Source organism: Drosophila tropicalis, unplaced genomic scaffold (genome assembly GCF_018151085.1).
Source record: "Drosophila tropicalis isolate 14030-0801.00 unplaced genomic scaffold, ASM1815108v1 contig_805, whole genome shotgun sequence".
In the NCBI taxonomy this organism is placed as follows: domain Eukaryota; kingdom Metazoa; phylum Arthropoda; class Insecta; order Diptera; family Drosophilidae; genus Drosophila; species Drosophila tropicalis.
In genome coordinates, this window is record NW_027173295.1 from 1828198 (window position 1) to 1853004 (window position 24807).

The 24807-nt window shown below is 36.4% G+C and overlaps 1 protein-coding gene across 1 annotated transcript in view; it reads right to left on the reverse strand.

Moving 5' to 3' along the window:
* nrm (neuromusculin) overlaps positions 1-24807 on the reverse strand; it is a 209187-nt gene that overhangs the window by 51907 nt on the left and 132473 nt on the right. The window contains 1 exon segment of the mRNA XM_068293654.1: positions 9040-9823. Within this exon segment, the coding sequence (XP_068149755.1) occupies positions 9040-9175 (136 nt within the window). The 5' untranslated portion in view covers positions 9176-9823.

The following is a 24807-nucleotide window of genomic DNA, read 5'->3' on the forward strand; positions in this document are numbered from 1 at the left end:
CGAAACTTCATGAGGCGAAAGGCAAGGGGCGAAAGGGTCTTAGAGGAAATGACAGGAGGATCATTTAATTTATGCTGACACCACCCTGCTAAAATTTTCTCATCTTAAATCTTAAAAGGCAGCGGAACTGCATGTGCTTCAGCTGCAACTTGGAGACTTTGACTTTCGATGCTTGAGCATCTTTAGACAGTATTCCATTTGTCTCTTTTTCCCTCTCTCTCTCTCTCTCTCTCTCGTTTTCTTTTACTCTCTGTATATCCCTCTCGCATGGTCTCAGTGTGTCATTCAGCGTTAAATGAATGGCCAACTGTCATGTTGTACAAACTAAATGACAGTTTATGCAATGTCAAGAACCCGCACGAACCCAAAAAAAAACAAAAAAAACGGAAATGTCAGTCTCTGACAAGTCAACAAGAAACGGGGTGAAGTAGGGGGCTGGATAGTCATACTTCAAAAAAGAAAAATAAAAACAAAAAACTTTAGCGCATAATTTTCAAATGCGCTTTTTGATTTTTTATTCTTTTCTCTCTCTATCTCCCTCTATCTTTTTGTTGTTATTTTCGCTTTTTGTTTCAGCCATTTTGCATATGCGATGACGTCGCGCTGCTCATGGATGTTGGCTGGTTTATTGTCCATGTCTAAGCGCCACAAAGCAGTCAACGTTATTTTGTTCTTCTTTGATTTCTTGGTTGTTGCTTACCACAAAAACCATAGAGTGAAGTGCGGAGTTGGCTATGCCATGGAGTTTGAAACTGGGACGGAGTGGAGAGACCCCCAGAAATAACAAACATGACAGGTTAATTCGACTGTCAAAACGGGAATTTATCAAGCACAGGGCGTTCGTCCTCTCCACCCATTCCCCACCCCTAGCCACCTACCTATCTATCTCCCTTCCCGGCCTTCTTTTCTACATGAGAAAATATGTAATTCTAGACAATCCCCGGGGGCATTTCCACAGCCCCCAAATATGGCGGTACATTAAGCTCTCTTTCTCCCTCCTTTTCTCTCTGTTCAGGGTCCCCATCGACTTTAACTTTATTCTTTTATACTCTTCAGCCGAAAAAAAAAAGAAAACAGAAACCAAAAAAGAAAAGAAAAATAAAAAAAGCTAAATAAATATTGTGAAATGTTGAGCCTCAGCAAAACGGCGGCTGATTGTGAGTTTTGCCTTGCTTTTGTGGGTCTCCGCTGGCTTAGTTAGCAATTTGGTTTACTTAAGAGGGTTTCCACCTAAGCTACGTCTCCCAAGACTGCCCAAATAAGAATGGAGAATAAATATACACAAAGACAACTGCAGCAACAGAGTAACTAAAATATAGGCAAACATACTTATTGTAAGTACTACTACTACCAAAAATGACTTACTGGTCAAGAGCCACCATAAGGCACTTTATTAAATGAGTGGACTGAATCTATGTGTGTTTAAGGTATCTATCTGATTGCATAAATATTAAGCATTAAAAGTTTTGCTATATATAAAAGAATAAAATTAAACTAGCTTCATTAAAAAGTGACAACTTAGTCTTCAATTTATCTATCTGGTGGCTAAATATAGAGAACTATTTAGGTGTCAGACGTTGCCTGTTATAATTTTGCGCAAATGAATATGAAATAATACCTTTAAATTAAGCCAACATAAACAGGATATTGACCTAATAAATAAAGTTCGAAAGTTTATATAGCGAATGAAGATAAATTATAACAAATTAGACAAAAGATTACTACGAAATTTTCTTGGGAAATAATAAAATAAATGCATTAACGATTTGTTGAAAAAATTAAAAAGGAAATGACAAAGAATTATTAATTTTTTCGATTCTGAGAATTTGTTTAGAATTCATAAGAGAACCTGGCTAAAATATATAGAAAATAGATGGATGGAATGACTATGAAATCAGATATAAAATTGCTGTTGGCAGCAAATTTTATTTTATGTTATGTATTTATATAGTCAATTGTATTTAAAATCGAATTGAAAGGTTGGGCTACATTTAGCTGTTGATTCTGCACAGCCTTTGAAATGTGTAATCAAATTTAATTATGAATTTTTGTCAAATTAACATTGTACATTGAATCGAAATTATAAATTTAGTTTCACCAACGTCATCATTATGAATGGGCGGGGAGAAGTATGTCATTGATGAGGTTCTTTTTATGCGTCTGATGCAAATCGGTTTTGATGACATCTGTAACAAATTGCAAATTGCCAGTAACATTTGTTGCTTGTCTTGTTTTTGCCGTTGCCGCCCCCCTTCCCCTACCCATCCCTACCCAACCCATCATTGTCTTAATGCATTAATTATGCACTTTTCGTTCTCTTTGCTCCTCCTCCTTCTGCATGTTGTTGCATACAGGGATATTGTTATGTATTTTTGTGGATTTTATGTACTACATTTATGTAGTTATGTTTCTGTTTAGCTCACCCCTCTCACGCTGTCTCTCTCTCTCTCTCTCTCTGTCCAATACACATGCACATATGTATATTGTCTCTTTCCATTTTTTGGCTCTCTGCTTAATGAACGAAATTTAGTTGGAATTTGGTTTTTGTTTTAGGTTTTCCAACTGCCACGCAGTTTTAATTATGTTGCCGTATGCATTTACCCCGAACAAATGTATGGATAGTGGGGGTGGGGGCGGGAGTGGGGAGGCAACAACTATTACAAATGAGTTGCCTTTTGTCTGAGTTTTGCCAAAAATTTATGCAGTCCATGAAAACATAACGAGCTGCATTGAAAACATGGCTCAAAACAAGATCATAAAATTTAAATGTAATGACTTGCAGTTGAGGCGGATGGGCAATATGAAGAGAGTATGTATATAAAGAGTGTTTGTGTGGGTGAAAAATGGTGCCTTGTTGGGTGGTGATGGGTGGTGTTGTTATAGGCCGTTTCTCTATTCGTTGTCTGGCTTATTATTTAATTAATTATGCACTTGCGCTTTTGGTACCCTTTTATTTTTCTTCTCTTTTTTTTTTTTCCTCTAGTTGGAATTATTAATTTAGCAAACTTGGGCGGGGGCGAAAAAAAGAAAAATCTGAATAAATGAAAAGGCAAGAAAAAATGAAAGAAGCATGTAAAAGGCTTTATTGTTAGTTCCCTTTTCTTTAATGTTTTTCATTTCTTTTTTTTTTTTTTTTTTGTTGCATTTCGCCAACTTGTCTATTGCTGTCTTTCTCTGTTCATTAGCATTTGTTGGGCATCAGCTTCTGGTTCTCGTGAAAAACTGCAAAAATGCATAGTTTTCCTTTTGCTGCTTAGTTGTTGCTATTGCATATAGTTCAGCTCTGCTGCTACTACTACTACTACAAAGTCTTGCCTTCAATCTTCTCCTGTCCTGCCCTTTGCCCTGTGGCTTGTACAACAGTTTTTTTTTTTTTTTTTGTTTTCTCCCCTCTTTACTCTGGCCTTTGATGAGCTTGTTGTGTTGTCGCGACCAAAGGCGAAAAGCGGGCAAGGCAACAGGAAGCAGGAGTAGTAGTAGGACAAAGTTGGAAGAGGAGCTGAATAGAGGACTGTGCCAATGCAAACTAGAAAATGTATAGCCTGCCCTTTGACGGTGGCATACCCCTCCCCACGCTTTTACATATATGAGCTCTTAAATGGATGCCATGACTGGGCTAAAAAAAGGGGAGATTAAAGGCAGAACACACACACACAAACACACACACACAAACACAACCTAACAAGTTAACAATTTCACAATTTTCATTTTATTGAGTTAAGCAATTCTTCTTCTTGATTTTCATGTTCTTTTTTTTTTTATCCGCTCTTTTTGTGAAATATCCCCTTTTTTTTTGGTTTTTTTCCTAGGTCTTTCAATCTCATTCTCTTTGTCTCAACGCAATCTACTTAGTCTACAACATTCGTTTTCACACGCTAAAAATGGAATTGAATCAAGAATGGACAGAAACTGAGAAAATAAAAAAATGCGACCCAGACAGCGACAGAAAATCACTGACCCTTGAAAATAAATAATAATTACAAAAAAAAAAAAAAAAAAAAATAGAAAAAAAAACCTAACGATAAGAGTTACGACAAAAAATAAGAAATAAAACAGAACAGAATGAACATAAAAATAGAAATACGAATCGACTTGTTAACTTTTTTAGGTTCGAAAAAGTTGTGCTCTAACCTCAATATATTAGAAATTTTTATGGAAACTCAGTCTTAGAAAAGTTTCGACTATAATATTTAAGAGTAAATACAGATCAAGGTGCAAACCAAAGTCTAGCTAACATGGCCTCAATAAGAACAATGTCCGAAACGTCAAAAAAAAAAACTTTGTGCCTTGGCCAAAATATTAGTTCGCCTGTCTGAGGATTATAATTGAAATTCTACCCAATTGAGGTTTGGTTTCTTAGAAAGGGTATACAAGAAAAGGGAGAATGAGAGTGAGGTAGAGAGAGAGAGTTGCAAAGAGTTGGCCAAATTAATTACTACAATAACAACAAAGCGCTAATGTGACTAGAAAAAAATACAAACAAGAAGAAAATATCAAGAATATGGCGAGAGTTGTGTTCAAATAGTCAAAAACGAAAGAGACGCATAGAGAGTGAGAGAGAGGGAGAGCAAGTGCGGGAGAAGAGTGGGAGGTCTGGCTGATGATGAACGGGCCGAGCTAAGCAATTGAAATGAAATGTTGCACGCAAGGTAACAATAAAACCAACAAGAACAACAAAAAACAACACACCAGCGACACCGGCAACAACGCCAACAACAACAACAACAACTACAACATTAGCAGCAGCATTGCAGGTGTTTCGTGTGAGAAAGTGAAGATTGTTTTTAGTTGCTGCTGTTTGCGGGTTATTTCGGGTAAAGTGGTGGGGGGTTGGTAGGAAGGTAAGTGTTGCTGTTGTTCTTGTTGCCATTGTCGCTTTTAGTTGATTTAATTAAATTAACATTACACACACACACACACACGCATACACACAAACAGGCAAATGTATGTATATACGAGTCATTCTTAGGGCGCTGTTTGCCGGTTGTTGATGTTTGCTGTTGACTTAAATATGCATTTCCTCTTTTGGCTTTTTGTTGCGCCTCAAAACGATGGAAGAAAAAAAATGCATGAGAAATGCATTTGTGGAATGTGCATTTTCCTTTTTTTTCTCAGCTTTGTTTTCGAAAAATCTGAGACTTGCCTGCTGCAAACCTGAAACATGCTTGGTTGCATGGGAAGAAACTCAACTTGGAGTGTTGGACAGATAACAAGAGTCGCCGTCGAGGAGAGTGGAATGGCGAGGCAAATGTAATAATGTTGGGGGAGTCGGAGGTGCAATCAAACCGCTTCTCACTGCCTCTTGCCCCTATCAGCCCCTACCAATGACTGCCTGACTTTATTTGCCTTCTCGACTTGCTCGTCATCTGAATATGTTTTATGAGGCAAAAGTTTTCATTATACATTTTTATAGCGGTACAGAGCAAAAAAAAAAAAAAAAACCCGAGATGGTATGAATGGTTTATATGTATGTATGTATGTATATATAAATATATGTACATATATCTATATACAAGCAGATATGTTTGTATATATGTATATTCTAAGCGCATAAACTGGCTAAAAGAAGTTTGTGGTGCAAATTCTTCACACGTTTAGCGTAAAAGCAAATTTTATGTGCAAACTTTTGCGCCGGTTTTTCTTTGGTTTGTTCTGGCCTCCCCCCATTCCATTCATTGCCATCTTGCCTTAATGAAAATGCTTGCCAACCATTTTCCCATTCATTTTGTTTTATTCTTGCATATTTCTCCCTTCATCCTACGGCCCTTCCTGATGCTTTTTTTATGCTTTTATGACTTTCATTTGAGTTTTCATTTTGCCTAGTTTATAGTGTGCATTATATATTCTACTTTTTGTTGTTGTTGTTGTTGCTGCTGTATAAGACAACTTGATATGACAACATCTGGCTATATTTTGGTCTCTCTTAGTTTTTTTTTGGTTTATGCCGATCAACATGACCATATATACATATACATGTAAAATGCTAGGGGTAGGAGTAGGGGAAGAGCACATAGTCTGTATTTAATGGTTAGTTGCGCTCAATTGCCATTGCCAATGTCTGAAATGGAAAATGGAAAAGCGTCAAGAAAAACCCAAAAAGTCAAAACAAAAAAAAAAAAAAAAAAAAAATGAACCCAAAAACAACATTGTTCAATTGCTCGAACAAAATGAATTTGTCTATAAATAATAACAAGAGAAAACATTTACGCTTCTACTTTTTTCCCCTCACTCCTCACCACCACCCGTTTTTTGCCTCTGTCATTTCCTTTCGAGCATTCACTTGAACAGAATTTACAACGAAACATCAGCAAAATTTGTTTCTGTGTGAAACAAATGTTTTGGCATTTTCGATTTTTGTTTTTGTTGTTCTCTGTATTGTTTTTTTGTTTCTTTTTTTTTTTTTTTGTTGTTATATCATTGTGCTATTTTTATAGACATTTAATAAAATGCGAGTAAGACGAGGCAATTTTTCAATGATGTCGTTTCTAAAAAGCTTTTCATGTTGATTAATTGACCTTTTGGGTTCTAGTTAATAAACCCAATTTGTTGGGTAGAAGCACGAAATATTAGTAAATTAAAATATTCATTTATGTATGATAGAAATTAAAGAATAATTAGCACAATAAATATCAGAATCCCAGACTAAATGCAAAGTAAAATTTGATTTAATTTGAATTCTATAAAATTATTGGTAAAATTCTATTAAATCACTTGTTAAATTTTGATGTCTAGTATTAGACGGCTCATTAATTCAATGTCAGCCCTATATATATGTATTTTAAAATATGATTCGGATCATAAATACCTATACAGCTCTTGTGCCTGACGAATGTCTTTTAACAATTTGTTGGCATGCTCAGTTATAGCTCGAATTTAAAAATAATTTGTATAGGGAAAGTGAAATTATTAGATTTATAAATTATATTTAGATAAAGGAGTCAAAGCAGTTGGAAAGGGGTGAAAAAAAAGGTTAAATGGACTTGAAATGAAGGAAAAAGCAGTAAATGAAAAATGAAACGATGAATGGTAACGAGAGATTGATGGCGAAGGAGATTTCAATTGGATAAATGATTAATTGCAATTAGATAATATTTGTCCTACTTCAAAATCCTTTTGTCATTTTTCGTGTCACTTCAATCAGTTGTTGTTGATGTTTTTTTTTTATTTTTATTTTTCGTTCTTCCCTTTCAGTTCGTTCTAATGTCAACTGGCTGTCATAAGACAAATTACATCAAGTATACGCCTCGTTATGTGTCTCATGTTCAGTCATCAGCTTTTAACAACTCTCTGGCTGCCATTTAAATCCAGTTAAATTTAAAAAACATTTTAAAAGTCAAAAAGCACAAACGCGTAAGAGACTCCCTTCTGCCCACCATACGCCCCTCCATTCCTCCTTTTACCTCTACCCCATTCCAGTTTAAGCACGCACAGGCAGCAAATTTTATTTTATGTTGTTATCAACATTACAATACAATGCAGCATGTGATGTTGTCACACAGATACTCATCTATGTGTGTGCGTGCCCCATGTGTGTGTGTGTGGGTGGGTGTGTGATTTGTAAAACGGAACAAAGACGATGAAGCAAAAGCATAGCCAGAACAGTACAGAACAGCACAGGCAACAACAATTGGCACGTGTTGGCATAGAGAGAGAGCGAAAGGGGGAAGGGAAAAGGAACATTTTCCGAGTTAGCTGAAGCCCTATATATATACATTTACATGCCATCCCCGCCTTTTACAATTTGCCTCTCCAAGCATATCCCAGACCCCTTCTTTCAAAGACAGGCTGTGGCTTTGGTTTTGCCTCTGCTTTTCTTATTCGCCTTCGTCTTATCTTGATTTGTGGCAATTGAATGTCATGTGCAGCAGCAACAACAACAACATCACAACAGCAACTGACAGCATTAACATTATCAGCAACACATGCATAGTGAAAAGTAAGAGGTGGCAGGGGATGGTAGGGAAATGAAAGATACATTTGACGATGTGTCGCTTTGAATTTCGCGAAATAAATTTCCGTTACGTTTCTTCAATTGTTGAATTGAAGAAAATTTTTTTTTTTTTACTTTTTATTTTTTTGCTTTTCGGAAAGCAGGTGGTTCGAATTAGTCAATATATATATATACATATAATCGTGTAACATTTGCGATAATGCCAATATGTCTGTGATTTGTCTTGTTGATTTTACTTGCTTATCAAACAGAAAGACAGATGGATGTGGAGCAAGTTCTATAGGATGTGAACTCGAATTGTAGTTAATTATTATGTACATGATTTAAGCAGAAACAGAAACAACAAAAACTGAATGACACTTTCAATTAGTTAAAGTCCAACTGCATCCAATTTCGTGTTCAACTATGGCCAAATACATACATATGCGTATCCAAAGAGAATTGGGTAAGGTAGATAGGCACAATGAATGAATCATACAAACAGAGAGTCAGTCAGTTAGGCATTTGCCACTTCTAATCGAGTCGAGTTGAGTCGACTAGAGTCGGACTTGTTGTTGCCGTTATCGTTGTTGGTAGTCGTCAGTGGGGTCCGTCTGGACTACCAATCTACACTGAATATAGCAATTGAATATGCAAATTGACAACTTTTTCCATCCGCTCTTGGCAAAAAGAGAAAAATTAATGAAATTGTTATGACTATATATGTATGTTGATATCGTCTATATGTATTTGCTGCCATATGCCGGCTTTTAGTGTGCACTTCAATCTCTCTCGAAGAGAGAAAATTGGATCTTTAGACGTGTGAGTGTGTGTGTGTGTGTGTGTGTGTGTGTGAGTGTGTCTGGCTTTCATCTGGTATTTGCATTTTAAATGAAATGCTTTTTTCAAATTTTGATTTGTGCAAATGTTGACAAGGGATTTTTGTAATTATTGCAAAGAGTTGTCTCTACCCACATTCCATCTAAAAGCGACCCACCCATATTGATATTGTTAGTGTAATTTATCTTCTTGTTTTGTTTTCTATCTTGCTTTAAATTGATTTGCTAGAAAATACATAAGTAGAGACCATCAAAACAGGTAAAACTTACCAATTTGAGCTGTACTTTGGCCAATGGCAAATGCCAAGCTAAACAGCAACAGCAGCAGACCCTTGGGGTTCCATTGAAATCCGATTAGCGTCTTGTTGCCGCCGTTGCTGATTTGTTGTAAGCGCCTCAGCAACATGTTGCCAATGTGGTTAATGATGATATTGACGCAATGTTGCACCGATTTTTAGTTAACTCAGTGTGTATGTATATATATTTAATATATATACTCTTTGTTATGATGTCTTCGCTTGGCGTTCTCCTTGGATCTTCTTTGCATTCAATTCACTCAAGCACATTCAAAGCGTTTTGTGGGCGCTGCAGTAGAGGGGAAGTAGAGGAGGAGAAGGAAAAGATGTTGTTGGTTGTATGTATGATGTTGATGATGTCTTATTTTGATTCGTTTCGTTTCGGTTCGTTTTAATGCGATTCAATTCGATTCGATTCGATACGATTCTATTCAGTTTTTTTGGTTATCGTATTGCGTTTATATTTCAATATTTGAATTTTAATTTTTGGCATTTAAATGAATTTTTCCTTTATTTTATGATTTGTATTTTGCAGTTCCATTTCTCTTCTGTTTTTTGGTCTTTTTGTTTTTTTGTTAGTTTGCACTGATTTACACTTTTTTTTAATTCCGTTTCTCTTTCCCTCTTGCTTTCTTGTTTACTTGCTTGCTTTCTCTCTATGTATGTATATGTTTGTTTGTTATTTGTATTTCTTTGTTTGTTCACATCTTTGGTATTAAATTTCTATGATTGAACATTTTTAGCAATTGTGTTCTGTTCTGTAAAACAAAAAGCATACAAGAAATATTAATAATAGTAATGCAAGAACAATTACAAAAAAAAAGTCACAAAAAAGTCTCTCTACCATTCAAAAGGAAAAAAATAGTGCAGACTAGAAATATGGAAAAGTTTCTAGATTTTGTCTCCATGGAATTGTAGAAGAAAATTGCCTTTCTCTTTGTTTATCAAAGGAATTGCAAAAATGTTTCGAATATTATTACTTTTTTTGCAGTTTACCAAATAATTTAAAGTTTTGGTCCGGATTACACACCAACAAAATACAACTATTTGTATTCAGTCATTTAATATTCAATTCATGTTTTTGGGCCCTATCAAGAAGCATTCATTCTCTTCATCATCGTTCATTTCCATCATTGCTTTGGTAATTTTTGGTTCAGTTTCAGTTTGAGCCTCAAATTTCACATATTCGCATCGAGACGTCAGGCAGACAATTGATGATATAAATTTGAGAATTTTAACTGTCAGTGCCCATTTACTTTTGCAATAAGTATATAATTTCAAATTTAAATTACTGATTGGGTCTACTTTTGATACCATTCAAGTAGACTCCCCTACCATTCATCCCATTTCCACCCAATGGCATCCCATTACCTGCAAAGTATTTGGTTACTCATTGAAGATTGTCTAACAATTTCAAATGAAATTTGTGTCTTTGAAATTGATATTTGTACATTCTCACGTATTGAGAGTGGGATAAGGAGAGAGAGAGAGATAAACTTAAACTGAATTTTACAACTAATGCAATGCAAAAAGAAGGTTAGGGAATGTTTCGAAACACCGAAACTGTGACAGAATTTGGGCAAAGAAAAAAAAATCCTGTAAGATGAGAGAACGCAAAAAAAAAAGAAGGTTATGAATTTTATTTGATTTTCCAGAAATGGCAGAGGCAACTGGTCTGTGTAGAGCGTGGGAGCAGGAGGAGGAGCAGGCCGAAGATAAACAACAATATTGATAGGAGAAAATTGTGAAAACTCTTGCCAGCAAAACAGCAAAACGAGAAAATTATATTAGCTTTGCCAGAGCAATTTCCTAAAAGTATGCTGCACAATATTTTTTGTAATTTCTTTTCCAGCTTTTGTTTGTGTTTGTCCAGCGAACTCCTCTCGGTTAGCTTCAAGGGGCGGCCGGGCCTCCAAAAGAATAAAAGACAGAGAGAGCGAGAGAAAGGGCAGGGACTTGAAATCAGGGAATAGACTAGCTAGAGAGCTAACGGCAGCGATCCATGTATTTTAGAGGCTACTTTTCTATTGATTTCGGTCAGTCCCCGCCGCCGAAGGCCATATGCGGCGTATGCGCAATATTTGCCTTTTGCACTTGCCAAAGCGAAACGAAGCGGGCAAAATAAATAAATATCGTTGAGAGAAATCGAAGGAAAAGTCGAAACGAGAAACGAGACAAACAAACAACAAATACCAAAAATACCAAATAATATTAACAAAAACTAAGCCAAATGAAAACGTGACTGGGCCACACACACACACACTTCACATAGATACATATATACACAAACACAAATACAAAAACACAGAGATAGAGACGTTGTACCAAAATGTACTAAAAGTAAGCCATGGAAATAAGTATAAAACTACACAGACATTATGTGTCCATGTATATTGATCTGCATGTACATATTGAATATGTATATACATATATATTCACATAGATTTGTATATACTTGACCAATTTCTGGCACGCAAAAATCAACGCCAACGCCAATGTCGACGCCGACGTCAGACACATGCCGCAACTAACCCCTCTTTAGATATATCTAGTCAACGGACACATCCCACGTTTTAGATAGTGGGCGTCATTTCTTTTTTTCCTTTTCGCTTTGTATTTTTTAAGTTCAATATGTTGAAGGGTATTCTAATTATGTCACATTGAATGAGTCCCACACATGTAGTAAAAAGATGTAAATTAAAACTTGTTCAATCAATTAGATGCAAATAGTTCTAATGCATTTGTTGTCTTTCTTGAACAACGATTTTAGTATTCGATAACAACAACTTTGATAAATCAGCGTCTATATATAAATATATGTATGTTACATAAATTGTCTTCTCTCTCTCTCTCTCTCAATTTAAACTAAAATTTATGCTTTTTAATTCAATAAAGTCTTTAATAACTACATATATTTTTGTATGTTGTCGTTTTTTAGTATTTTTCTGTCCGTAGTTTCCGTAGTTGATTTGTTTAACTTTAGTGCTCAGTTCAAGGCATAAAATATTATCGGAAATGGTCGCAATTTAAAGAAATACATAAGTTTATTTATTTAGATTTCGCAGAGAGGGGCCTCTACATCTCTCTCTCTCTCTCTCTTTTCTATTGTTGCCCTTCTGTATTTATAAATCTTAAGTCGTTGGCCGACAATTTGTTCTTAATGTTAAAGCCATTTACTTTAAATGCCTGTCAGAAGGCAGTAGCTGTAAGAGTAACGCTAACTAGCTGTCTATTTCTTTGTTCCCCTGGAAGTCTCTTCCTACCTCCGTTTGCTATCGCTTTCTATTTGGAAAAGTCCTTGTGCGGACATCGTTGATTGACAGGCGCTTTTGCCTGTGTTTGGCTACCATTAATCAGCTTAAACAGCTGGCGCGTGCAAAATTAAAATATGGAATGGAATGGATGGATGGCGGATGGCCCAAAGATGGAAGTTGATTTCGAATCAGCAGTGAACAGAGTAAGCTTTTCAGAGGAGTGGGAGAGCGGTCACATCAAATGGCAAAAACTCAAGGCCGCAATGAGACAAAGAGAGAGCGAGAGAGAGCGAAAAAAAAGTAACACTAATAGTCATTTGAAGGATATTCTTCATGTGCTTCTGTATAGTTGTTCTTGCCTGTTTTTTTTTTTTTCATTTGTAATATATCTTTTCACATATTCTATTCTCTTCATTCGTTTTGTTTGGCATAAAGTTTGGTTTCTTAATCTCCTTTTCTCACTGCTTTTTTGCTATTTATGATATGCAGTTTTTGGTTTTTTCAGTTTTGAAAGTTTACAGTTTTCCTTTTGCCATGTAATTTCCCGTTCAACACACACACACACACACACATACACACAGGAAGAAGTAGGAGAGATATCAACACACAGAGTGAGATTTGTTGCTTCATTTATTCCATTTCTACGCCATTCTCTATCACCATATTCTCAGAAATACGTTGGCCTTGTGGTCATTCAACTGTAAGAGAGGCAAAAATACAATAACAACAACAACAACAACTACAGAAAGAATGAAGCAAAAATAAATAAAAAATTATTTGATTTTCTTTGCTGTAGTTGTTGTTCTTCCTCTTATGTATACACACATATGTATGTATATGAGAAGTACAGATATACATGTATGGGTGTATGTGTGTGTGTGTGTGTGTGTGTATATGTATTTTTTGTTGTGAGGCCTGGCCAAATTGCTTTTGTATGCATATGCCGGATGGTTTAGATGGGGACACAAACTGTTCACCCACAATCGTGGGAAATTAGGCAGAAACATATTTAAGGCGATTTTCTTGATGAGATATCGTTTAATGGTTTTTGCTGTTTATCTTTGTCCGGTTTCCGTTCACCCACATGGCTCCACACCCCCCACCTGCGGCACCACCCACTTAAGTGCTGGCATCTTCTTCTAATGAACATGGAGAAAAGAAATCAGCAAGTCACAAAAAACAAGTTTCCCTTCTTTCATTCTTTACTTTTTTTTTCGCTTTTTGCTTTTTTCTCTTTCTTCTCTGGTAGTCTTTTTTTAGTGTCCTGGCATTTAACGTATCGTTGGCATTTCAATGCCAAAGAAAAGGTAACTGAAAAGAAGCATCCTTGATGGTTCAAAGGACATACTCACACAAGTACACACACACTTATACACCCACATGTCCACAACAGTAGGCGGCATTTAGTGGCATGAAAATATTTTTATGAGAGACAACACAACAACAAAAAAAAACCAACTTCAACTCCTCATTCAATACGACTGTGAAATGCTCTACATCAAGTTTAAAACAGCTTCTTATACATAATTATATTTAAAATAAATTAAACTATTAAATAATAAAGATTCTTCTAGGCAAATTTTCTTTTCCAATACTAATTTATAATTGAATTCATTTCAAAATTTTAACCTATGAAGTGCTTGCTTAATTCAAGGTATAACTAAAGTCCAATATTCAAGGGTTTTTGTTTTGTTATCAAAAAGTGAATAAATGGAAGGTGCCTGAAGAGAGACTTTCATTCATTGGTATTCAAATAATGTCATTAAGCTTGATTATAATGAAAAGTAAAATACTTTTTTGACGACTATTCGGCGACTATTTTCAGTCAGTACAATTGGCTTAATGGTTTCCCAGGGCTCATGTGGATGCCCAGCCACTTAAAGCTTCATTAGAGTTGACAAAAAAAGAATCTAACTTGGCTATCATAATAATGCCGGAACTTTCACTCGGCAATTGTATGGGCCTACTGGCTTTCTTTCCCTTCATCGCTCTATCTATCCGTCATCTGTCTGCCTATCCATCAGGTAAATGACTAAGTAAACGCCTCATTAAAACGGTTAACAATTGCCTGAGAAAATCAGGAAAAATACTTAAAAATAGCAATTTTTTAATTGTAAATTTCCTTCATGATGGACTGCAAAATATTCCGCATTCAAACTTTTAATTAATGAGCCGACCTTTTGGAAAAATGAGCGATTCGAGGGGCAATAGGTGGGTGGGTGGCTGGTTGCCAGTTGAATGTGACTTGAGCTATGTTTATGGAGGCTCTGAACGAGTCGTCGACACGTGAGTTGAGCATTAAACAAACAAAAATGGAAACAGGAAAGAAAAACTAGTGACTAAAAAACGTAACAGTGAAATGTTGCCCACTTTCATAATTTGCACAATATTTTAAGTCACGTGGTGGAGGGGGGACTGGCGGGGGTGGGAGTAGAAAGCGACAGGAAGGATATACTGGCTGACCATATTGTTTATGGCTTGGGCAGGACGACAGCGACAACGACGACGAGTGGCTAAGCCAAAAGAGGAAGCTTTGTTTTCTCCATTCTTTTTGCCATTTTCTCTTTATTTATTTTCTGTTTTTTTTTCTCTCTCTCTCATTTTTGTCGTGCAAAGACAAACCCATAAAAATGTCACAATTCATCAACGCTGCTAAGTAGTTTCGTATTTTATATTGGCCCAGGGGAAGGTGGTAAGAGCGCTTAGCGGGAAGACTAAAGCGTAAGGAGAGGGGGGTGGCAAACGGGACTAGCGCTTAAAAGTTGGCTACAAATTTGAAACGCTTTTAGCGTGACCTCAGCGAAGTTTTTTTTTTTTTTTTTTTTTAATTTTTCCTCCTGCTTTTTTGTGTTTGTTTGGCAACTTGAAACAGGCCCAGCTTGGCTTTTATTGTGTGGTCTGCCCAAGAATTATTATGCATATATGCAAAGAGATGGCGATAAATACATATACATACACAGTATATGTATGTATGTGTGTGTTTGGGTAGAATGACAGATAAACAACTTCAACTTGAAAACCATTTCTAGATTTTCAAAACTCACTCAAAGGATACTCGAACAAAAGCAAAAGGCGGCATATATTTGGTATGGTATTTCTCTTAACGAGTTAATGCAAAAGCAGTTAACAAAACTTTTCAAGTGCCTGGCAAATTGAATTATTATAAACTTGCATAGAGACAAGAAAAACTCAATCAATGAATTGTCTAACAGACTTCTTTTGTTCATTCACATAAGTGGGCACTTTCAATCATTTTCTATATTCCCACCTCTCAGCGCCCCACAATCATCTGCATATTATATGTATGTGTGTATGTACATGTTTATGTATGTATATTAAAAGTTTTAATTAACTTAACTCTAGAGATGCCAGCCTCTGGCAATCTTCCATCATTCAAACAGCTTCACCAATTTGCCATTGATGTCAAAACACAGTGGGATGACAGAAAATTACCAATATATTTATAATCTACATGCATACATACATATGTATGTACATACATACAAATAAATATATTTATTTATATTGATGCTGCTGCCGGCGGGTAGAAAAAGAACAAACAACCAAAAAGAGGAACGGCGTGGAGGCATAACAAAAATATTATAAAGCTTAACAAAAAAAGGAAAAAACACATAAAGCGAAAAGAATTATTGAAACTTTTTAACTTGTCGATCAGAGCAGTTAGCAAGCAATTGGCAGTGCAAGCCAGTTGGTCATATTAAACAGCTAAAACTAGCCTTTTTTAAAATCTATTTTCTAATCAAGCGGACTACAAAGGAGCTAATAGCTCATAAACTTGGGAACCTGCCAAAAGGTTTGAAACTCAAATTGGTACCAGGATATGTTTTACAGTACTTCCAGTTTAGCATCTATTTATTAAGACAAAGTAAAAGGATCTACTGAAATCTGAATGGTCAGTGTAGATCCACTTGAACTTAAACGGTTTTCTTTTCTTTATGGATGCTTTTGTCATCTGCAAATTGACAGCACTGGCTATCAGTGTAGTTCCTTTCTCTCCCATTCTCTCTTTTTATCCATCTCTCTCGCTCTGTTTTAAATTGCATTTATGAGTCCTTCTTTTCCTTCTTGTTTCAGTCGCTTTTTTGCAGTATATGTATATGTATTTTCCATTTTTGATTCGATGTTTTTTTTTTTGTTTGTTTTGTTGTTTTTGGTTTGTTTGTTATATATATATATTTTTTGTTCTCCACTTCTGGGCAAAAAGCTTATGCATTCGAGTTTTTTATATTGTTTACGCCATTTAAACTTTGTTGTTTTGCGTGTGGCCAACAGTGTTGCTATCTCTCTTTCGCAGTATGTGATGGTAGAAAGGATGAAAAGGACAGAGTGAGCGAGAGAGAGAGAGAGAGAGAGCAGAGTATCTGTGTGGCAAAAGTGAAATGGTTATCGCGCTTGTTTGATTTAATTTATTGGCTTAGCGCCATTGTGGCCTGATGTGCAACACTTTACACAACACTCTTTTTTTTTTACGCTCCCTCTCAGGCGGCTGCGGCTGAGAAAAAAGGACAGACAGATAGAGAGCGAGGGAGATAGAGACAGAGAAGGAGTCAGAGGAGCTGAGGTTCCTGCTGGCTCTCTAGAGTGGCTTTTTGGGGCCTTGCTTCCAGTCAATCTACTCGGTTGGTTGCCAACTTTATAGTTGTTGCATGTTGTTGAGTTTTGTTGTTGTTAAATTTTTTTCTTTTGCCTTTTCTCTTTTATATGATTATTCCCTTTTTGCTCCTGTTTTTTTTCTTATATTGTTGGTTTTTTTGTTGGCATGTCGGTTGGTTCCTCTTGATAAAAGCTGCTGATTGCTGGCTTGTCTTGCGTAAACCTCGGAATGAGTTTGTTCTGATGAAGGGAGGAATGCCAGCAGATGAGTGAGTGGGCAGGAGGTTAAGGTAGCATCCCCAAACTGGACACTTCAGTGCAGTGGAAAGCACTCAATTTTTTTTTTTTGTTAGAAAAGGCAAATTGAATATTGTTATAAATGAAATTCCTGTCCAAAGTCCATTGAAGAGCAGCAAAAACATTTAATTTTCTTGTGATAGATTTTGAAAAAGTGGAAAATTGTTATCATAAATCACCTAACGCTCTGCCCTTCATCATGGAATTGTTTAGAATTCTGATTATAATTGATATCAATTACTCAGTAAATTGATTTAAAGATCTAATTTACTAGTTAGTAATTCTATTAAATATAACAATTAAAACGATGGTTGTCACCCTCGTTTCTTTGAACTGTATTTGTTGTTGAAAATGGTGGTTGATGTTGATGATGATGAAGAATAGAAAGTAGAAACCACTTAACAAGGGGGCAATTATTATTCATTCCCCTTCCCTCAGTGGATTCCTAACATTTGTAAAAGACATTTTTGTAAATTGAAATGCTTTCAAATGCCTCGCCCCTTCAATGAAATCGGAATCAATAAAATAAAAGGTGTATATAAAATAATCAAATATTTGATTTTAATTCGGATCACTTGACGATGATGATGATAACGATGCTATAGGCTATATATAGAGATGTATGTGGGCGACAAAACAAAAAAAGAGAGAGAAAAAACAAATGTCTAATGTTAATGCTATTACGTGGTTACATATATGGAATTCTCCCCTTCCCGCCCTTGCGTTGGCAATCACTCTCGTTCTCTCTATCCCTCTCTCCAATGCCTTTCTGCTCCCGGCACATGTCATTCATTGAAGTTTGATTCGGCAGCCCGTAAACACCAAGGAGTCATCAAGTCACGCACACATCCCAAAGTAGAAAAAGGGGGGACGAGGTTGGAGGTGACGTACCTTCCGCCACACACATGTCACAGTGATGGGGGGGGACGCCGAGACGGTGTTGCTGAGACAGGGGAATATTGTGCAGGATCAGAAGCCCGAGCAGGGGAAGGATGGGGTGTCACCTCTCTTTCTATTTACTTGGCCTTTTCTGACATTTGCTGCCAAAGTTGATATTATTAATTTACAGGCCCGGAGTACAAGACTTTGACATACATGATGGCATGGAGTATGGGGGAATGGGCATGGAATGATATCGTATGAAGGTTTTTCCCCCCGAAAAGCATGCCACACGCATTTTCTTGGCTCTCGAATTTTATCGACAAGTTTGTTTGAGCCCCAGCCAGCCAGCCAGCCAGCGAGAAAGTGAGCTAGCGCGAGGAGTGAGTGAAAGCCAAGTCACACACTCGGGTACCATAATCATAAAATCATTTTATTGCGCTGGCAATTTCATTATTTAGGATTTTAATGTAATTTCCCTCCAACCTCACACTAGCGCACATATATATGTATATATGTATATATATATATGTATATACTTTTATTCCTTTCCTTTTCTTGCTTCATGTTCCTCTCAATCTCCTAGGGTCTCCCCCGATGTGTGTCTCACTTTCTCACTGGGGCACAATTGACGGGGCGTTTTCGATAATTAGGCACACGGTCGAGAAAACAAAAAAAAAACCGTTGATACAATTTCACTAATTAATTTGCAAAGTCCTTGCATTGTCCCCAACAATTCTCCAATGTGTGCTTAATCCAACAACTTTGCGTGCCAAAAAGTTGAGAGTGAGCGTGAGTGAGTTGAAAGAGTCCCACATGATACATCCTGTGGCATGTGGAAGTATGTACATACATACATATATGTAAAAATGGTGTGACTTTTGTTAGTTGCACATAAATTTAGATTAGCAGGCATTATAAATGTGATTTAACCATTTAAACAAGGGTCTCCAAATCTAAAAGTAGCAAAACAACAAAAAAAAAAAAAACACCAGGGCTAACCTTCCAGACCAACAGCGAACCGACAACCCAAAACCGAATGCATGCCTCTTAACAATTTATCATCTCATGTGAGCATTAAAAATATATATGTATATATATGCAGGACCACAACTTGCGGCAACAAATGATAAATATCAGAGTAAAACCAACAAGTTATTGCACAAAACATTCAAAACTATGGTAATCACTTGGGCTTGGAATGTATAATTTTCATAAATATTTCAAAGTATTTGCCAACCAACAAATAGGTCACTGAAAACTGCATTGCACAAAAAATGAAAGAGAGATAGAGACGCACAGATTTCTAGATTCTACTTCAATTTCTAAATGTATCCCAATCTATAATATTTTGGCGACAGATCCGATTGATGCTTTAGAGATCTCTTCGTTAGACAAGACAAGTTGGCCGTTAGACGGCCGTCTTTTAAGATCGTGACTGTCTCTATTTTGTTTGTTGAATGTCCTTATTTTCTTTCATTTTCGAAAGATGCAATAACAACAGATAGAATCTTGAGACAAATTGAATTACTCGAATGAAAATATCAAATACTTTTGATTGTTTTATTTTGTCAGAAAATGAAATGAAAATGAAATCCTTTCGACTCCTGTTTTTTTGTTAAGAATTCACTATCAAAAATGCCGGCAAAGCAAATAAAACATTGTAAATTTGATTAAGTAATGCTTATAGAAGAATTTTACATGTCAAATTTTACATATTTTTGCCATAGACATTGTCTGGCGAATCGCCGACATGTCGCGACATGTTGTCCCCAAAATAAATCCCATGGAAAAGTACATGCTATATATTACCATATGAGTGCTCTGGTCTCTTTTGTTCCTCCTCCCCCTCTTGCTATCTTTATCTCTCACCCGATGTCTGCTGCAGTGGCTGGCATAAAAAGCGAAAAAAAAATGGCAAAAAAAAACAATAAAGAAATAAATTTTTTGGTCCAACCCAAAATGGCTGCTCACCAATGCACCCAAAAAACGACAAAAATAAAAATAAAGAAGGGCAAATGGTTTAAACAATGCACTACAGACTACAGACTACAATGCCAAACAAAATAGTATGATGCATGGGGCCAGACGTTGTTACTTCCCTTCCCCTTTTACCCCCCCACCGGCAACCGTCTTGCCGCACTCTGTAAGCTTTTCTAGCTGTTTGTTTAGTTGGCAAACAAACGCCCAAACGCCTAGATGCAGGCAACATCAAATTTTTCGAGAGCCCCAGACATAGGACAAATAATACTTTAGAAACAGCAGGAGCAGGAGAAGCAACAAGGAGCAGGGCGATGGGCAGGGCAAAAACTATTTCCCTTTCGTCAACATCATCATTATAAAGCGAGAATCAGAATTTATGACACATGTCCATGTCCATAAGTGGAGGGGTTGTGACAGAGCGAGCAAGGAGAGAGAGAGAGAGAGACAATCACTGCGTGGTTGGGTAGGTGGGTAAAGAGAGAAACCTCTTCAGGGATGACCGCAAATGAAAAATAACGTTTAGTGCGGTTTTTCCTATACACAATTCTATCTTTTCTTTTTTTTTCTTCCTCTCCTTCTTCCATGTATTGTTTTTTTTTTTCCTTCTCCTATATTTTGTTGTTGTTGCCTTTGTTTTTGTCGTAGTGCCCTGCGCCTTTGTTTATATAGCAATTTATGACATGCAAAGCAGCAGCAGCAGCAGCAACGGCGGCTACGTCGGCGTCGGTGGCAGCAGTAACCGAAACAACATACAGCACATTGAAAGGACCACAAGGACAATGGACAAACACGGCCATGGCTTAACCGTAATGTGTTGAGCAAATATTTATGCGGTCGCCAAACCCCTACCTCCCTCACCGACCCAGCTATACAACCCCAAAAACCCCTACATATTCTATTTGTATATGTTGTGCATATGCATGTGTCTGTGTGTGTGTGTGTGTGTGCTTTATATGTATGTATGCGTGTAGGAGGGAGAACTGGGTGTAGGCATCACATTAATATTTTTATTAGGTTTACCCAATTGGTATTACGATTTGCTCAACGTTGGACAAATGTTTGATATTCCCTGGTTATTTTCTTTTAATTAGTTGTCCAACGACATAAAGATATGTACATATATACACACACATACACGCACACTAACTCGCCATATATTCGTGTGCGTGTGTGTGTAAATGATTCTTTGATTACGACAATCGTATTAATTGTTTTTTCTTGTCTGTTTATATTTTATCAGTCAATATTTTTAAGGCACTACAAAGGAAGTGTTTTTATCATTTTTAAAATATTAAAAAAACAAAAATTGATATGAACAAAAATAAAATCGCTAAAAATGGCAAACAGTTGGTAAAAGGGTTGTTCTTGTTAAGGTTCAATATTTACTTTGGCAAAGCCAACACAAAATTCCAAATTGTCCCTCAATATCGAAAATTACTACAAATGTTAAGCAAACTTCTAATCCAACTACTGGTGAAATTTAATATATTTCTGAATCGCAGTTGTGAAAGCAAATAAAACAGTTTAGTTTAACTCTCCATTTCGGAAAAGCCATTGTGATTCCCAGCAATCAGAAAGAGGCAAACAAAAGAGGAGGAACCAAAGCCAAAGGGAGAAGAGAACTAGAAGGAAGGGGAAGAGTGGGAGTGGTAGCTTGTGGGAGTTGAGCTAGAAAGAAATTACATTTGCGCGCTTTTAATGTTAATTCATGGAAACGAGACAAAAAAAAAAAACCTTGGGAAAAATGTTTCGGTGTCTGGCCTTTGTATTTTTTCATTCTTGCGGTTCGATGTTCTGGGACCGCAGCGTAGGCCAACTTAAGGTTTGGTCAGGTGCAAAATAAGAACCAAATGAAATGTTGAATCGGAAGCAAAGTGGGAAAAATTTCGTTTCATTTTGATAAAAAAAAGTATGCTGAACTGAACTAAATTGAACTGATGCTGTTGCAAAGAAGTTCAAATAAAGTGAAATCGAAGAACTTCTCAGAAATGTACATACGTTTTTGTAGCTATTTCGATTTGTGCCAAGTAAACGATGTGCAGTCATTCTTTAACTTTTAACAAGTTTACAGAACAAGAAACTTGACCCTGTGCATTCTGTCTTTCGCTCTCTCTCGCCATCTCACTCTCTTTCACTCCTCCATAGCTCTTACAAGTTTCCACTTTCTCTCTCTCTCTCTCTCTCTCTCTCTGACGTTTCTCATGCGCTTGATTGATTGCACAAATGAAATAAACTAAACGACGTGGCTTGGTCTACCTGAAAAGTCGTCCGGACTGATGTCGGACTTCGAGTGCCTGTCTGGGCCAAGTATGCCCTATCAAAATGGACTCAAAGAACCAAAAACCAGAAAAAGAGAATCGAAAGATGGGCAAGGAAGATTCTTGCCCTGTAATTGTAACAAATGAAGCCCGTACCAGGCATTTCTCATATGAATCGTTTCGCAAAAGAAACGGATTCCACTCGTTTGGACGGATGGCAAATCCACCTGAGCATGCATACACATCACTTCATCCACTGCATTCCGTATTGCTCCATGAACTTCGCTTTTACCCACAACACAATCAGTCGGTTGCCCTCTGTCTGTGTGTGTGTGTGTATATGTTGTCGGTATAATGAAGTCCTATTTGAGTTTTCAAGTGGTCATCTGATGGATGATTTGATTTGCTTGGTTTGCGTTTCAATTAGATTTCTAATTTACCAATTTAATTTACTTACATTACTCATTTGCATAAATCCATAAAATTTCTATATGGGTACTTTTATTTACATACATTTGTGCATGTGTATGTAAAAACCGATATCCGTTTGAAATTGCATATGATTTATAATTTCGTATACATATTATGTTCATCTATGTATACAATGCTCAAATTGCATTATTTATTATTGCATTTTCAACATTCAATGCGGCGAAATAAATATTAGATTAACGTTTTAAATTTGTTTCATTTTTATTTCCCATTCTCCCCTTTATGCATATCCTTTTTTGCGTTTTTTGTTTGTTTTAGTTGCAATACTTTCTAGATCAATGAGCTTCATTATTATAATATTAAATGACAAAAGTGAAATTTACGAATGTTGTTGTGTGCGTGTGTGTAGGTGTAATATAATAATAATTTGAATCGTTTTAATCATTTACATATATTAAACTAAATGCCAAATATATGTATATATATAGTTCTTAGGCTACTTTTTGTTTTTTTGAGTTATGAAGGCAATTTGATGCGAGTTTTTGGAGTTGGGGGAGTTGAAAAACAGTTTATGTTCTATGATTTTCAAATTTCGTTCTCATGGCACGTAAAGCACATTACATGCCCCTCCTAATACTAAGGCAACGGTGCGTATAATTCGCAATTTAAATTTTTCCGACAACAACAACAGCATGAAAAAAAAGAACAGAAAGAAAAACATCTTCTGCCCATCTGTACACATCCTTATACACATAGATATGTGAGGATATTCTATATACGTATGTATGTATGTATGTACATATATTTAACCATATTTCTATCTGTCTGTCTCTCATGTGGCAAAGGCCGTTAAAAATTGGTGTTAACGAAAATGCAACATTGCGTTTCCACGCGAGACAACTATGACCCTTGGTCGATTTGGTTCGATGGCAGTTGGGTTCAAGCTACCACCAGCAGCAAATACATGCACACATTATTATCATCATCATCAACGTGGTCGTCATCATTATCATTGTGAAGCGTAACCCACGTGCACTTGTCTCTTCCCCAGCTGCCCCAGGGCAGGGCACGGCAGACCAGGCCAGCAACAGAGCCGACCCAAGCCGACTCTGCCAATGCCAGCCGTCATCATTGTCCGCGTCGTCGCATGTGGTCATTAAAGGAATTTCCGTTTGTGGTCATCGAACCGTAAATTAAAATGTGCACAAAATGATCACTTCTTTCGTTTTATTCATCCCCTGCCCCCTTCTGTGTGTGGGTGGGGGGATGCGGTGTTGTCGTATCCGGGGAAATGGGGGTAAAGTTTGTCAAACAGCTCTCACACAAAAAAAAAAAAAAATGAGAGAGAGGGGAAAGAACGAGTGAACAAAATTGTTTGACTTGATTCTTGTTATTGAGGCTATCGTCTTGCTCAAAACAAAAAAAAAAAACAGGTAGGAAACAGGTGCACATCCTATTTTGTTATTCAGGTTTTCAAAAGGATCTCGTACGAGACCAAGTAAACAAATCCTATGTAGCTCAAACTGTTGTTGTTTAATACATACTTAAATATGAAATTTGCACAAATATACGCAAAAACAACTTCTTAATAGTTTGGTTTACAAATTAGTTTCACCTGGAAATAAGCATTTATTTGACATTTTTATCTTTTACTTGTGGCCTACATATATGTATTCTTGATTGATCCTTATTGTTATTTTAAGGCCGCATTCGAATGTTAATAATGCAAAATTCTGTGTACATGGCAATGAACCGACGTTTAACCATGTCAAATTCTGTCATTTAGTATTAATTCCATTAAGGAATAATCCTTATTTAATCTTTCTCTCTCTCTCTATTTCGTGATATGTTTAAAACTACGACTAAGAATATGTCAAAACTTATATTAAATGTGTTTTGTAGTGATCGATTAGTTTGATAAAAACTTTTAAGACATACAAAAAAAAGATTTAGTAATGCCAAAGTTTCTAATTCTTCTAAACATTCGTAACATTTAATTGATTTATATGAATGCTTATGTAAAAC